Genomic DNA, 15113 nt, shown 5'->3' with positions numbered 1-15113 from the left:
ACTTAACAAAGTAATATTTATTAATTTTAATGTTATAACATTAAAAGTTGATTTATTTAAGTAAAATATAAAAGTAAATAAATAACTTATTTAAAATCAACTGTATAAAAAATTATAAAATAAAGTTAAAACAAAATATATAAAAATATAAAAATTATAAAATAAAGTTAAACAAAATAATATAAAGAACATGAGGGTATTAATTTACTTAAATTTTAAAATAAATGCCTCAATATGGGTAAAAGAAGTGTAATGTCAACCGACTAAATTTTTTAACCTCGTATTGTTAATATATATATATATGATTTCTTAGAAAAGAAGAACCAAAAAATAGGTAATTTTCTTAGAAAATTATGGGAAAATGTCACTGTACAGTATTTCCATGGCACAGCCACAATCCCATAAAATAACAAATCTAAATACGGAAAGAAAATAAAAGCTCCCATTTGGAGGAAGAAAGAAACACGGCGTCTTTGTCCTCTCAGACCCAAAACTCTCTTCTTTTTTTCTTTCTCTCTCTAACTATTTCTTCATCTATTGATCTTTCTTCTTGCATTTCTTCTTTATAGTCTAAGTTTTGGGTCTTTTTATTTTCTTAAAAAAAATCCGATTTGGTTTCTTTTGTTGGTGGGTTTTTGTTTTTGTTGTATTGTGTTTATTTTACAATATATAGAAGGGGTTAATCCTTTTTCTGTTTCTTCTTTATATCGAAATTTGATTTTTCTTTTATTTATTGATAATCTGTGGATCGACCTGGACTTCCAATATTCTGATTCTTCTCTGTTTAAACTGTTAATAAGAGAAAATAAGAAGAAAACTAATGGGATTGGAGTCAGCTGGTGGGTTCTTTGAGAAATCACTGAAGTTTCGATCTTGACTTCAAAATTGCAATCCAATTGCTGATCAAAATCGGGGTGTTGTTTGTTTTTTCAACTTTTGGGTGGCTTCAATTTCAATGGAGCTATTGGGGATAATAGTAAATTTTGGGGTCAGAAATGGTCGATTCCTTTTCTAAGGGGATAGTTATGGATGAAGTTGGTCCTAGTAATCAAAGAGAGCCTCAGGGGGCCTCTGAATTGGGGTCAGATGAAGGGTCTGCGGTGCGATGGCGGCCGAGTCAGCTGGTTTTTGGACCGTATTCACCCAGGGATGAAGCTGATAGAAAGCCGCGTGTTTTTGTCAGGAGGCCTGTAAGTTATATTTTCTAATTGTTTGTTCCTATTTACTTCTAAAGATTTGTGGGTAGTTTTTTGCATCTTCAAATGTTAAGAAACTTTTGAGGAGCTTTCGATTTGGTTTGAGTTTGAATTGGTGTAGATTTCTATGTTCAGCTGGTTTGATTGGTGATTCTGTTTGTCTGACACAAGAGAAGCATATATAAACCAAGTAAACTTAATCTTTAAAGTTTCACTACATGCAAATATATCATAGAAAGCTCTCAATTGTTATACTTTTCTCAATTTGTATAATGCACCATTTCAGTATGCTTAAGCCGAGTAAGTGATCAGATTTGTTCCTGTTAGAAGAATGCAATATGTTGATGCAAATATTAGCAAATTGACTGCAACCTTATACTTTAGATCCCATGTCCTATCTACCCTGATAAGCCATTATTCACTTCAACTCATGCCAATCTATGATGTCTGTAAAAAAGTTAAACTAGGGAGAAGAGACTCTTTGAAAAATAGTCTCCATGGAGCGTGGATGCCTATTTGTTCTTCATTTGCCCACTGGATCATCAAAGTCTGACCTGACAATGGCACTATGGATCTCCTTTTATTTATTGGATGTTCTATTGTCAAATAGCCTTGTCATGTGCCCTATTTATTTCTTAATGCAGGAACTCATTTGAATTGGTATTTATGTTTTAATGTCTCAATATAGGATTTTTTTAAGCAACTATTAGAAAAAGTATATCGGCATATTTCTTAAAATTAAATGTTAAATAGATCTTTCTTGGGTTATACATATGATTTTATAGATCTTTTAAATCCTTAAAAAGTAAAAGAGGTAAACCAAAAAAAATGGCAAAGGAATCTTTTAGGTTGCATTTGATGTTCAAGACAATGGAGAGACTAAGATAACGTGACATGAGCATGGGTATAAGATTGTATTTTATCATCCTATTTTACATGTGTGCGTGATTAAAAGTAGTATAGGCTTGATTATTATCTTGTTCCATGTTTGGTGCTTGGAAGAGATAGGATGATTGTTGTCCTTGGTCAAAAAGTGCCTTTGCAGCTGTCTAGATACAACTTTTTAAAGAAGACTGCAACTTTAGGAGGAACGCTGGATACATGAAAAATATGATATCCAAATTATGATTCTTGCCTATAGGTTTGAAATGATCATTCCTTTTTCCATAGGATTACTCATCCTGTTGTCATACTATCCTCTTTTTAAAGGGAACACTAACATTAGATAGAATGGTTCTTATCATATGCTGCTTAGTCCTGCATGCCAAATGTATCACTTATACTTAGTTTTAGTGTTGTTGAGAAATAGAAGGAAAAAGAACATTTTGATGAAATGCCTTATGTAGATCCTAGTCATTTAAAAGGTTCAACACTTTTTTCTCTTAAAAATATTTTATTGTGTTTGCAAAGTGGGCCATCCAATCAACTTGAAATATTATATAATTCAAAGTTTAAGTTTTCAACACTCTATTCAGCTACAAGGCTACTATGTAGTGGATGTGAAGACAATTACTTTCCCCCAAATATAAGGCAAATTTTTATGCTGACATGCAGCTTTAACTGTGCAGTTGGTGGCAAGACTGACAAAGGACATAATTGAAACATACCAAATATGCAATCCACAATTTAAATATTCAGAAGAATTGAACCCAAAGCGGTTTTTGACTAGCCCGTCTGTTGGCATCCTCAATGATGGCTATGACAATGTGAATTCAGATCTTATTCTATCAGTGAACTTTGTCTTGATCAATTTAGAAACACAGCGAAGGTTTGTTACTGCTTTTCATAATTTTTCTTGTGACGTTGAACTTAATTTCTGAAGCATTTTATATAGTTTTCTTTTCAAATAGACTTCACATGGGCCTTGTGGATTTTCTTAATTTTGGAATAAAGACAGTTCTTTTTCTTTAACTAAAATTTTCATTTGTGCTGCTATCAACAACTAGTTGATCCTAGACTAAAATGGACAATTTCTTGACAGTGAAGTGTCAGAAACAGTGGTCATCTTGAAGTGCATATTTGTTTCTCTTTCATGTCACCTTTAGTTTCTCTTTGCTATGGCAGACACTTGCTTTGTTTTTAGCTTTTGAACTCTGAAGTCCAAACCTTGGCTTGCCAGATGAGTTCTATGTCAGCGTTAATCTGGGGCTTTGGGCTTGCCAAGCTTTGTGAACCATTTTTTCAATTAATTTAGAAATTCACCAATCCTCCCCTAATCCATCATCTTCTCCTTGTAGAGTTTCAATTTTAAAATTTTAATCCATGTACCTAGCTGGTCTTTTTCTTCTTTAAGTCTAGCAACAACAACAATGAAAAAACACCTTTTCTGATTCTGTTCTTCGCAACCCCAGCAAAATGCCTGCGGTTCGTTTCCAAAGGTTTTGGGTGCTATAGTAGAGCTTTTTAGAAATAGAAGAGTTGGGGGCAGTGCAAGTATGACGCTGCGTTGGCTCTGTAAAATGTCATCCCAAGCCTGATTCAGGCTTGGCTTAGCTAGTGAAATTGTTGCCTTGTGGGGAAAGTCGTAATCATTATTCAGTTACTGTAATAAGCTAAGAAATCAATTTCAAAATTAGGTTAGTGGAACTTCATTGTTTGATGTGCTGGGCAGTCTTATAGTTGAGTCAAAATGCCAGGAGAAGAATTTACCAAACTTGGCTTTGGCCTATACTTCTACATTTGAGCTTGTTAAATTCTTTGGCTTGTATAGGTAGGTTGTTTTGTGAATGGGCTTGCTTTAGTCAATGATTAGCATGGTTTTAGAACAAAAACTGCTTTCAAGGTGTTCTTCTATGTGCGTAATTGAATTTTATGGCTTTTCTGAGCATGAATAATACATTTGATGCTATATGCTAATGTTACTTACATTACCCAGGTATGGTTTGCTTTTCTCCTTAACAAGGCAGCAAACATGTTAGTTAATGAAATTGAAAAGATATTATCCATTATGAGAAACAAAGGATAACCAACCATTTAAAACAAGGAAAAATATAAAGAAAGAAAATGAACTCATATCATTCATGAAGGCTAAGGTATTTGATAGACTTATGAATATAGCAATGTAACATAAATATTTCAGGTGGCCGGTCTATTATCATTTAGAATTGAGTTTATTGGAGGAATCTTTTACTCATGATTTAATGATTTTCTGTAGATATATTGTCAAAGACGTTCTTGGTCATGGGACTTTTGGGCAGGTTGCGAAATGCTGGGTTCCCGAAACAAGCAGTTTTGTCGCTGTGAAGATAATTAAAAACCAGCCTGCTTATTATCAGCAGGCACTGGTTGAAGTTTCTATTTTGACAACGGTAATTAAGTTTCTTAGTGCTGTATGTGTCCTTATTTTACAGATACCCCTAGTGAAATATCATTGTGTTCGCTTCATTGTTTGCCATATGCAGTTAAACAAAAAATATGATCCAGAAGACAAGCATCACATTGTCCGTATATACGATTTCTTTGTACATCAACGTCATTTGTGCATTTGTTTTGAACTTCTGGACACCAACCTGTAAGTAATTTATTGGCATATAATGGAACAAGATTCATTATTTAAATTTCTTTTACCCTTTACAGACAGATTCTTATATATATACATATATTTGGGTAGCATGTTATTAATATTTTCCTACTGATCTAGGTATGAGCTTATCAAGATAAACCATTTTAGGGGTTTGTCATTGAGCATTGTTCAGCTGTTCTCAAAACAGGTATTTGCAGTTTTCTTATAGCAGAATTTGATTCTGAGCTGAATAATGATTAGACTAGCTATAGACATCCCTTTCCAATGGTCTTTTGATTGCATAATTTTGATTTTATATAGATTTTACGTGGACTGGCTTTATTAAAAGATGCTGGAATAATTCATTGTGATCTTAAACCAGAAAATATTCTTCTGTGCACAAGGTGAGTTGCTTTTTCAGGGTTAGTCAGGATTTACAAAATTAATATAAATTTTTTATATTTCTTTCAGTGAAGTTTTTATATTTCTGTATTGGAAATAACAGCGTCAAGCCAGCAGAAATTAAAATAATTGACTTTGGATCAGCTTGCATGGAAGATCGGACTGTTTATTCCTACATTCAGGTTTCCTCCATCACTATCGCATGTTATACTGTTCATTGTTGTCATGCTCACAAGGGTCTTATGGCTGTGTTTTCTTCTTTTCTTCTGCAGAGCCGGTATTATAGGTCTCCTGAAGTTCTTCTTGGGTATCAGTATCCTTTTGACATGGATTTATAGCATTAATTCATTTCTATCACTTGATCTTGCTTAATGCTTTTGTCTTTTGGTGGATCATGGTGTTGTTTCATTCCTTGTAATATCTCTTCTCATCTTCAATGACTTGCTGAACTGTAACTTTGGTGGAATGAACTTCAGCAGAACTTATTTGACATAACCAATCCTCAGGTTTTAAATGAACCTTTGGAGTTCAGGTTATTTATCATGTGAATCATCAGGGCTTATGTTCATTATGGGTGCGAAAATTTATCCTGACCTTTTATATAGCTCTGAATTTGTTGAAGGTGTTCTCTGCTGATATAACAACTTACTGCTGCAATTTTTGTTTTATTCACTGTATTAAATAATATTTTATTAATACTGACCTTAATGAGATCCTTTTTTCTTTCATCTCAACCTGTTTCGGGGTTTGTCTCTGTTGTTTGATCTATTATAAGTATAACATAAGGTAGGAAGGGCATAAAATATCAAACATTAAACCTCAAGTAGATTGTTCAAAATGTTGGTTTGGGCTTGTCTGCCTTTGTCATTGTTTTACCGTTGAGTTATTTCATTCATACCGACCAACAGTAGATGGGATGGAAAGAAACGAGATAAAGGTAGGTTTGCACTCATTGTAATATCTCAGATCATCTTTAAGGTATTTAACTCTTTTTTCCTGGATGATATTGAACTCTATCTAAATTGGCAAAATAACTTATTTGCTTGAGTATCTGCAGTATAACTAAGATCTTTCTATTTCTGTGTGAAGTTGATCTCTTTCAAATAATGATATAGAATATTTGGTCTTATTTTCTATCACTGTTTTCTTTAACAAGTTGCAACCCATATAACTTTTTATTTATCACATCTTTTAGTCTTTGGAAGTAATATTAGAAAACACTCATTCTAAAAGGTGTTCTGTGGTTGCGATTTGTTATTATCTTTGATGATTCAGTACCTTGATTTTGATTTCAATGTCTTCTGTTATGATTGTTTTAGTTTGAACCTTGATCCTTGTTCAGATATACAACAGATATTGACATGTGGTCCTTTGGCTGCATAGTTGCCGAACTCTTTTTAGGGCTGCCGTTATTCCCAGGTTCTTCAGAATTTGATCTTCTAAGGCGAATGATTGAAATACTTGGGTATGCCTCTTGCTTTGGTAGATGCATTTTGGCTAACAATTTCACGCTATTCTAGGCATCAGTTTCTTCTGATTGATTTAGGAATAGCTATTTCTTTGGTAGGTTTGATAGGAGGATAATCAAGCAGGTTGTGTTCAAACGAAAAAGTGTATGGATTTTTATAGTTTCGCTTAATTAAATGATGCCATACAAGAAAAGAGATAAATTTTTTATTTGATTTTTCTTAATTGCAAATATTTTATGCATATTGCAAATTAGAATTGCAATCCCCCCCCCTCCTCTCTCTCTCTCTCTCTCTCTGATTTATGTTATTCAAACTAAAAGTATTATGCTGACAAGTTAGATCCCTTAAGATCATTCATCCCTTGCACTAGCAAGATAGGCATGAATACTTTTGAGAGAGCTGTATGTACATAAGAGATAGGTTAATATTGCAAGTTAGGATATTTATAACTTTCTCATCAATTTCAATTGTCTAATTTGATTTCATGTTATATAAGATCCTCTAAAGGATGCTCTGGAATTCTACATATGTCCCTGAGCATTAGGATTGTATTCTGTGAGTCCCCTTTGGGGGTTCTAAGATTGACCACCCGTGATCACATTAAACAATTTGGTTCGTATTAGAATTTATGCTTATTTAACAGACTATAATGCCTTATTTATGTTTGTTTCAAAAGCGAAAAGAGTTAAAGACATGCATGTGCTGTTGCACACACATTCAGTTATTTGATTTTGTAGTTGGACTGGCCTATGAGATTAGTCTAAAACAAATGGTTTCTGTTCACTAAAAATAGAAGTGCCCCTGGATTATGCTGTGTGCTAAAGTTACATTAATCTTTGGGTTAAAATTTGGTCACTTAGCTGACTTAATTCATTGAAGTTTAGAGTTGTACATGATAATGTGTATTTTATCTTTAGAATTTTAGAATACTTCCTACTTGATTTTCCTTGAACTATTTTTAATCAGTTGTTCTTAGTCGTTCTGCTATTTTCTTGCATTCAATATATATAATTTGCTGCTTATCATTTTCTTAATATCTTCGCATATTCTTCTGTTTCCAGCTTATTTCTCCTTACCCCATAATAACATGGTCACAATCAGATACTCTATAAGTTGAAAAGTTGTTTTTGCACTCATTACCTATTCAATTGTATTTTTGCACTTTCTGTGAACAGCTCTTTATATATGGTTGTATTGTTGTAGAGGACAACCCCCTGATTATCTTTTAAAGGAGGCAAAAAACACAAGTAAGTTATTTAAGTGCATTGGAAGCATCCACAATATGGAGAATGGTGAAATCTCCAGTGGTGGCAGAAGTGCATACCAAGCTTTAACAGAAGAAGAATATGAAGCTGTAAGTGTTCATATTTGCATTTTTGAAGAAAAATTCTTAAAAACTAGTATAAGAATCGGAATTCCATACGATTGGTTCTTGTTAATTTTTATGCTTTAACATCTCGTCATTGTAATTCTTTTTCATCCAATAGTCATTGTTGCTTGTTTCTGTTCAGAGGGAGCTAAAAAAACCGTTGATTGGCAAAGAGTATTTCAGTCATAAGAACCTTGAAGCAATCGTTACAAACTATCCTTACAGGAAAAACTTGCCTAAAGAAGATATCATTAAAGGTTTGCATCTAAGCTTGAAATTGAGCTTACAGGCACAGCTTGGCATGGGTGGAAAATTTTTGTGTGACTACCACCTGTTAAGAATCTACTAAAGCTTTTTTTATAATGAATCTGTCGCAGAGAGTCAAATACGATTAGCTTTGATTGATTTCTTGAGGGGATTGGTTGAGTTTGATCCAGCAAAACGGTGGTCGCCTCTTCAGGTCGTTGAAATTTTCCGTGGATGCTTCTTTATCATGATATTCCAATTAATATGATGCAATATTTAGAGTTTCAACTGCATCGTGCAGGCTTCAAAACACCCTTTTGTTACTGGGGAACCTTTCACATGCCCATACAGACCTCCCCCTGAGACACCTCGCTTGGTAAGGGACCTATGCATTTAGCTGTGCAATTGAAGAAACTTGAACCTTATGTCATAATATTATATGAACTATGTGGGGTTTGTTTTAATTTTTCATGTACAAATATAGATGTATAAATCATAAATTAGGAAGAAAAGAGGAAAAAGAAAAAATAAAAGGCTGCGGCAGAGATAGAAGGGGAAAGACTTGAGACCATGCATATGGAGGAATTTGCTAGTCCTCTCCTGATTTCCATAATGATTGCATGTTTATTCTTAGTTGATTGGTCATCTATGTACCTTTGTGAGAACTGTTATAATCATATGCTATACACTAAGCACTTATATCTTTTTTATAAAACACTGTTATAAAAGCTTAAGGTTGATGAAAATAATTTCACATATGAAAAACTTATCCTGGAGTTCTGTACTTGTCAAATATGAAAGTTAGCAATCTTTTGGTGAATGTTCAGTTTCCATTTTATTGTCGTTTTCTTTATGGTTGTTTCTGTGAGTATGAAATTCTTTTTTTGGCTTTATTGGTCTTCACTTAAGTTGAGCTGGTTTTCTGTCATAGCAATATGCTGTTGTGGGATTGCAAGCATTATGGAAGTTAATATGCACCTGTTATTTCATGGGTGAGAAATAGAAGAAATGACACTTGTCTAACATCTGGTGCCTTTTTTTATTTTTATTTTTTTATAGCCTGTTGCTCAAAACTTAAAGGTGGATCATCACCCTGGTGGAGGGCATTGGTTTGCAGCTGGTCTTTCTCCTAATGTAAGCTGTGATAGAATTATATTTTAGTATTAGTCTTATACTGATCCATATTTTCTATTGTGTAGATTCCAAACAGGAACAGAGTTTCCTTTCATAACAGCCCACACTTCCCAATGGTGCCATATGGTCATGCTAATAGCTATGGCAGTGTAGGAAGTCATGGTAGCTATAATGATAATGCTGGGCTTGGAAGCAGCTACGGGAGTTACGGAGATAATGGTAATATGTTTGCATATTATTCACCTGTTGGTCCATCTACAATGAACATGCACCCACAGAGTGGTGCATCGATGCTTGGAAGTAGCCCCGATGCTAGACGGAGATTTCTGCCATACTCTCATGGGAATGGACTTGGTGTGAGTCCATCAGCTGGAAACTTTGCACCACTTCCCCTTGGTACTAGTCCCTCGCAGTTTACTCCTCCAAACTCCTATGGTCAAGTTTCAGGTGGCTCTCCTGGACACTATGGTCCTACTTCTCCCGCAAGAAACAGTTGTCAAGGATCACCTTTAAGTAAGATGGCTGCAGCTGGGCAGTTTAATAGAAGAAAAGGTTGGGGATATTCTGGAAGTTCCCAATCTCAAGAGAGTTCATCATCTTCACATTGGCAAGGACAAGTGACCGATGGCACCGTTTCTAACCAAGCTGAGGGAAACTCTCAAGTGGTTGGTGGTCTGCCCTCTAATATACAGTCAAATTCTAACGCAGCCAACTGGAAGCAACAGCGAGGTGGCATTGGAATGGCTACAAGTTACTCAATTGTTCAGAAGATTCCAAGCTCCATAGGACTTGGTTCTAATGTGCAACTGCAGTATAGCTCAGGAGCAACTCAAGACAATTCAGAGGCCAGCATGCCGTTGCCTGATCCTGGAGATTGGGATCCAAATTATAGGTGGGTAGAGAATTCATTGCAGTCTAAACTTATGCTCGTCAAATATTTAAGATATATTTGTCATGTTTCTACTGCACACTGCCTACAGGGTGGAGACCATTTGTTAATGTACTGATGGTTGTCATGTAGTTTAGTAGCCATCACTTTGTCCTTTTCAGTTCACTGTTGTATACCAGTATTTCCTTATTTTGTCGTGCTGATGTGCATTTATTCTTTATAGATTGCTTGCTCTTATAAAGTAATAATATGAAGAGAATGGGAGCTTATCTGGATACACCGAGTATGATCCAATATATTTATTGTGTTGCATTATAGTCTTTGGGTGGTAATAACTTACAGTCTAAACACTTTTGCTTTGTGAGAAGAGTTGATAATTGTGCTGCCTATTGATATCTGAAATGGTTCCAGCGAAACATCAAACAACTTCTGGTATGTTTGAACTAACTTGAACAAATACCAGAATTTCTGAAATTCTGGGTTATTGATTGATATGTTCTTTATCGTAGAACATGCGCACTGGTATTTTATCTGATATCCTGTAAGTTTTCTTGTCCGTCAAAAATCTTCCATGCTGCATCAGGAATCAGGGGTACTCCTAAACCTGAGAGTTTTGCTGTGATTTTTATTCTACGATCTTTTAGCTTCTTATATTACTTGCATTTGTTGTCACCATAGTGATGAACTTCTTCTGCAAGAGGATGGATCAGATGAAAGTTGCATATCAGCTGACTTGAACAGAGGAATGCAAATAGGTTCAGTTGATTCATATGCTGGAGTTGGAAGATTCAACCTTGCCTTAACCACATGCTCAAATTTATCGACTCAAAGGTAATTTCATATCCTTTTCCTCTGTTGACTTTGTTGCAAAATATATATGTGTGCGCTCTTGCTTTTAGAGTATCGACTCAAACTATAACTAGAATGAAATCAATAGAAAGCACAATTGAACTAATATATCTGGACAAGACCCGCACATGGTGGACTTAAACCCATAGTAAATATGGGGAAGAACCCACACATGGTAATTACGCATGATGGGACTCGAACCTAGGTGCTCAAGGACCCAGGGTGTTAATAAATTCTTGTACTCATTTGTCTTTCTAAATCATGTCTGGTTATGCTTATGCCCTTGTTTTTGTTTTCCGTATTAAAGGCTATAGTTTGCATTTGTGTTCCATATAATTGATGCCGCCCAAGATGAGTTTGTCCATTGCAGAGATGGAAATCTTCAAATATGTCAAACATCCAAGAGCAGAGCTTTGATTTTTTGTTGGAACACCTCTTCACTGTTCTTGACGTATTTCTATATTGTTTGAGTGCAGACAGAATGGTCCCATAGGATTTTCACATTTGGAAGTGGGTAGTCCTCCTTCAACTAATGATTGGCATACTGGGTATCCCCGCTTTACTTCAAAGCAATCTCACTTCACACCACATATGACACAAAATCATCCCAGTCGGTTGGGGCAACAAACCCTTCCGCGATTCAATCATGGGAGATCCACTGGTGCTCGAAGTAGTGAATGGAATCAGATGAAAGTCCAACTCCCTCCTCCTAGCTTTAATTCAGGGGGTCCACGTTCTCCTGGGAATAGTTCATTTAGTAATGGCATGCCATGGGGTACTTCCTATCTTTACACCATCAAACTACTTTTAGTTACCTCCTATTCCACTTTGTAATTTCATAGGGCTTCTTGTATTGATCTATATGATATTTGTTGGATAATTTAGGGAATAGAATGAACTGATTCCATTTTACTTGATCCTGGCATTGTTAATGTAGGGCGTAGGGCTAATCATCCCGTCTCAAATATTCCATCAGCATCCCGTGGAAGAAAGGACTATGGAAGGATTGCTTAATGGTGGAATCAACTTTAATTTTTTATGGCGTGGGATTATGTTTTGGGTGTTTGACAAAGAAATTTGTACTCGATAGTTCACTTAACTAGTGAGCTCATTATAAGCAAATGCTCATCCAGACCATGCTCATTCGTTGTGCTTTTTATAAATATAATTCATGGTGATTGTTTTGCTTGTCTTCCTACATTTTGCATGCAATCGCTACTCTTTTGTTAATGATGCTCGAGTGGTCCTGGTCCTGGTCCAGGTCCTTGCTTGTATTTCCAAAAGGCTAGATTTCTAATTAAGTTCAATTCTTGAAATTGCTTTTTAACTTGTTTGAGGAATTTAATCATATTACTAAGTCAATCAAAGCAGCTTCTGAAAAGTACTCGAGAGGAAGTTCAGGTTTGAGCCGATATCTTCAATTAGTGGTAGAGTATATTTATTTTATATGCATGATCTGTCGATCTGAAATTCTTTCCTTTTTGATGTTTACACTCTTGGTGATCGGGGAACTGAAGATTCTCCAAGAAGCCAATTTGCGTGATCCTTATTGTTTCTCAATTGTGTTTCTGTTCCTACAATTACGAAGACTTGTAGAAATATACCAAGTCTTACTAAGATTTATGTTGTCAATCAATGTACAAGATCCTGTCATCATCTCTCTCTCTCTCTCTCTCTCTCTATGTATATTCTTCAAAAAATTGCTTTAAGAAAATAAAATATTGTATGTTGTTGCTTGAAGACTGACAGCAGCTATGTTTACCTGGACTTTGGATAGATTGTCAAATATGGATATGTTTGTCTTCTTTAAGGCTTTTTTATATACTTTTGAAGAATGATACCTTTATATCCATATGTAAATGTGTCAAACACAGAGTCCGGGAAACATGAGTTTGTGCGATGATACCCTCTGGCCTTCTGAGTTTGCATTCTGCCGCAAAGCCTAGAATGTTCTCTGGGTCAAGATTTTGTGGGACTCTTCACTGCAAGTGTGGCTGCAAAACATGGTCGCACGTGCTTTAAAGAGGTAGGTTATGAGGTAATGTCTTAACACGACTATCATATTCATGACTGAGTCTTTCAGTACTAGGTCTAGAATGAGGAAGGGTATGTAGGGTAGAGTGCGATTTATAAGCGGAAAGATTTTTAGACTTTTAAAAAGAAAAGGTTTTTACAGAAGAGAAAACTAAAAAGAAAAGAAAACTAAGTTATAAATGATAAACTTAAGATGCCTATGCAAATGAATTTTCCTCTCTATTTATAGAGGGATTTAAAAAATTCTATACAATTGTATTTTGAATCCCGAACGGTGTTTATGGTAAGGATTCGGCTTCAAATGGATGTGGCTGCTTCCACGTCTCATTTGTCTTGTTGCTTCTTTAATTGTATGGTCATGATTGTTTCCACGTTGCATGCTTGAGTTAATGGCCGCTTCCATCACTGCTTGCGTCATCATTGTTTTGATGATAGCTTCCACATTGCAAGACTTTTTTGTTTGTATTTGGATTTCTTCTTTTGTTTCATCATGGATTTGATGATGACTTTCACGTTGCCAATCTTTGTTGTTGGTATGTGGATTTCTTTCTTTTCATGTTGCTATCTGTTTGACTTCAACCTTCTTGCATATTAATTAGATTCATTTCTTCTATTTCATCTAGATTTAATGAATCTAGTGAAATTCCTGGTGAGTTCCAAGCTTTCCATGTACTTCTGATTTGTTCTAGAAGATGAGATGGATAATCTTCAATTTCTGTATCAGCTATTTTTTTTAATAGCCTTAAAGATTCTTCATCTCTATTTTCTTGGATATCTCCAGTATAATATGCCAATATTCTTCTTCCATCGGTCCATAGTTGATAAATTTCTTGTTGAAGAAGATCTTGGGCTGTTGCTACAATATTAATCCCTGTTTGGGTTTGATAATAATTTGGGTCATTATAACAGCTGTCAATGTTTTTTTGCCAAGTGTTCTTTGACCTCTTTTACAGCAGATAATCGGGAATTTTCGAGCATCATATGAATCTCCCATATTTGATATGGCTGATAAATTTTTTTTTCAGCAATACCAATAAAACTACTAATTTTGATATAGAAATAATAGAAAAAGTCATCATTGCTTTTGATGGTTTGTAGTAAGGATTTTACTACTGCTGGAAAATCTTTTAAAAGATGAAAGGAAAGATTTTGTACGAGTATTTCTCTTACAAATCCCCATTCAATACTGGTTATATTGAACTGTTCGTGATCCAATCTAAATTTCATAGTTGGAAAACTTTCACCAATAAAATTTGTAAAAACATAAGATTGTATAAAATATTCAAAAAAAGATTTTTGGAATTGAGTCTGCTGGTTAAAGATTATTCCATTGATTTTATTGAATATTTCTACCGGTAAAATCTGTCTAGATTTGTTATATAAACAGATTTTAAATACCTTATTCATAATAGAATTGTTTTTTCTTTATGAATAAAATATTAAAAAATATCAAGAAGATTGTTTATCTCATGAATTCCATTTGAAATTCATCCATTCTCTATATAAAACAGATTTTAGTAATAAATCTTCAGCTTCATTTTTCTTAGTTGTTTTTTCAACTAAAAATAATGAAAACTGTGTAAGAGCTCTTTTGAAATTGACTCTTTTATTTGAAATATGGGTTTTCTGTATCTCGTTTATAAAACTATAAAACACTGGTGGTATACCAGGATTATAAAAATATTTTATTTTTAAAAGATATTTTGTTTCTTGAATTTGTTGTTGTTTCAACAAATTTTCTGCTCCCATGATAATTTTAGCATAACTGGTTTGTGATGCCAAATTTTGATCTTGTGAACATTGTGATCGACTCACCTTTTTTGGGGTCGATGAAGAAATGTTTCCAACTGGTTGGTTTACCATTGGATATTTTAAAACATTTGTTCCAACTGGTTGGTTTACCATTGGATAAGACACATAATATCGCTTGTTAGGATAAAATGGTATTTGAGCAGGTACAAATCCTTTTTTTGGAGTTTGATTTTGCTTTACATTTGTTGGGTTGTTTATGAACGGTAGTCCA

The 15113-nt window shown here is 34.5% G+C and overlaps 1 protein-coding gene across 5 annotated transcripts; it reads left to right on the top strand.

The window, feature by feature from the left end:
• The first annotated feature begins 331 nt into the window (after positions 1-331).
• LOC107913565 (dual specificity protein kinase YAK1 homolog) lies at positions 332-12254 on the top strand. Of its 5 annotated transcripts, none has more exons than XM_016842199.2 (18): positions 332-1190; positions 2765-2964; positions 4351-4504; positions 4598-4707; positions 4837-4906; positions 5020-5102; positions 5204-5282; positions 5373-5413; positions 6443-6565; positions 7773-7923; positions 8081-8195; positions 8316-8398; positions 8486-8560; positions 9244-9318; positions 9384-10210; positions 10886-11038; positions 11533-11831; positions 11994-12254. In XM_016842199.2, exons 1-18 carry the CDS (start codon positions 996-998, stop codon positions 12068-12070), a joined length of 2910 nt encoding a protein of 969 aa, XP_016697688.2. In that variant the 5' UTR covers positions 332-995; the 3' UTR covers positions 12071-12254. The 5 variants fall into 5 exon arrangements, 4 of the variants coding, with proteins under 4 accessions (XP_016697688.2, XP_040960121.1, XP_040960119.1 ...); XM_041104187.1 differs by lacking the exons at positions 11533-11831; positions 11994-12254 and adding exons at positions 10619-10639; positions 10717-10748 and having other exon boundaries at positions 405-1190; positions 10886-11028; XR_005920547.1 differs by lacking the exons at positions 11533-11831; positions 11994-12254 and adding an exon at positions 10619-10748 and having other exon boundaries at positions 405-1190; positions 10886-11028.
• Positions 12255-15113: the final 2859 nt, after the last annotated feature.

This window comes from Gossypium hirsutum, chromosome D11 (assembly GCF_007990345.1).
Source record: "Gossypium hirsutum isolate 1008001.06 chromosome D11, Gossypium_hirsutum_v2.1, whole genome shotgun sequence".
Lineage (NCBI taxonomy): Eukaryota > Viridiplantae > Streptophyta > Magnoliopsida > Malvales > Malvaceae > Gossypium > Gossypium hirsutum.
Note: the sequence above shows the minus strand (reverse complement) of the source record. Positions and strands in the feature narration are given on the sequence as shown.

Coding starts and splice junctions, on each gene's coding strand:
- LOC107913565 (XM_016842199.2), top strand. CDS start 996: ATGGTCGATTCCTTTTCTAAGGGGATAGTTATGGATGAAGTTGGTCCT. Junction 2,965..4,350: donor AATTTAGAAACACAGCGAAG/GTTTGTTACTGC, acceptor GATTTTCTGTAG/ATATATTGTCAAAGACGTTC. Junction 11,039..11,532: donor TCAAATTTATCGACTCAAAG/GTAATTTCATAT, acceptor GTTTGAGTGCAG/ACAGAATGGTCCCATAGGAT.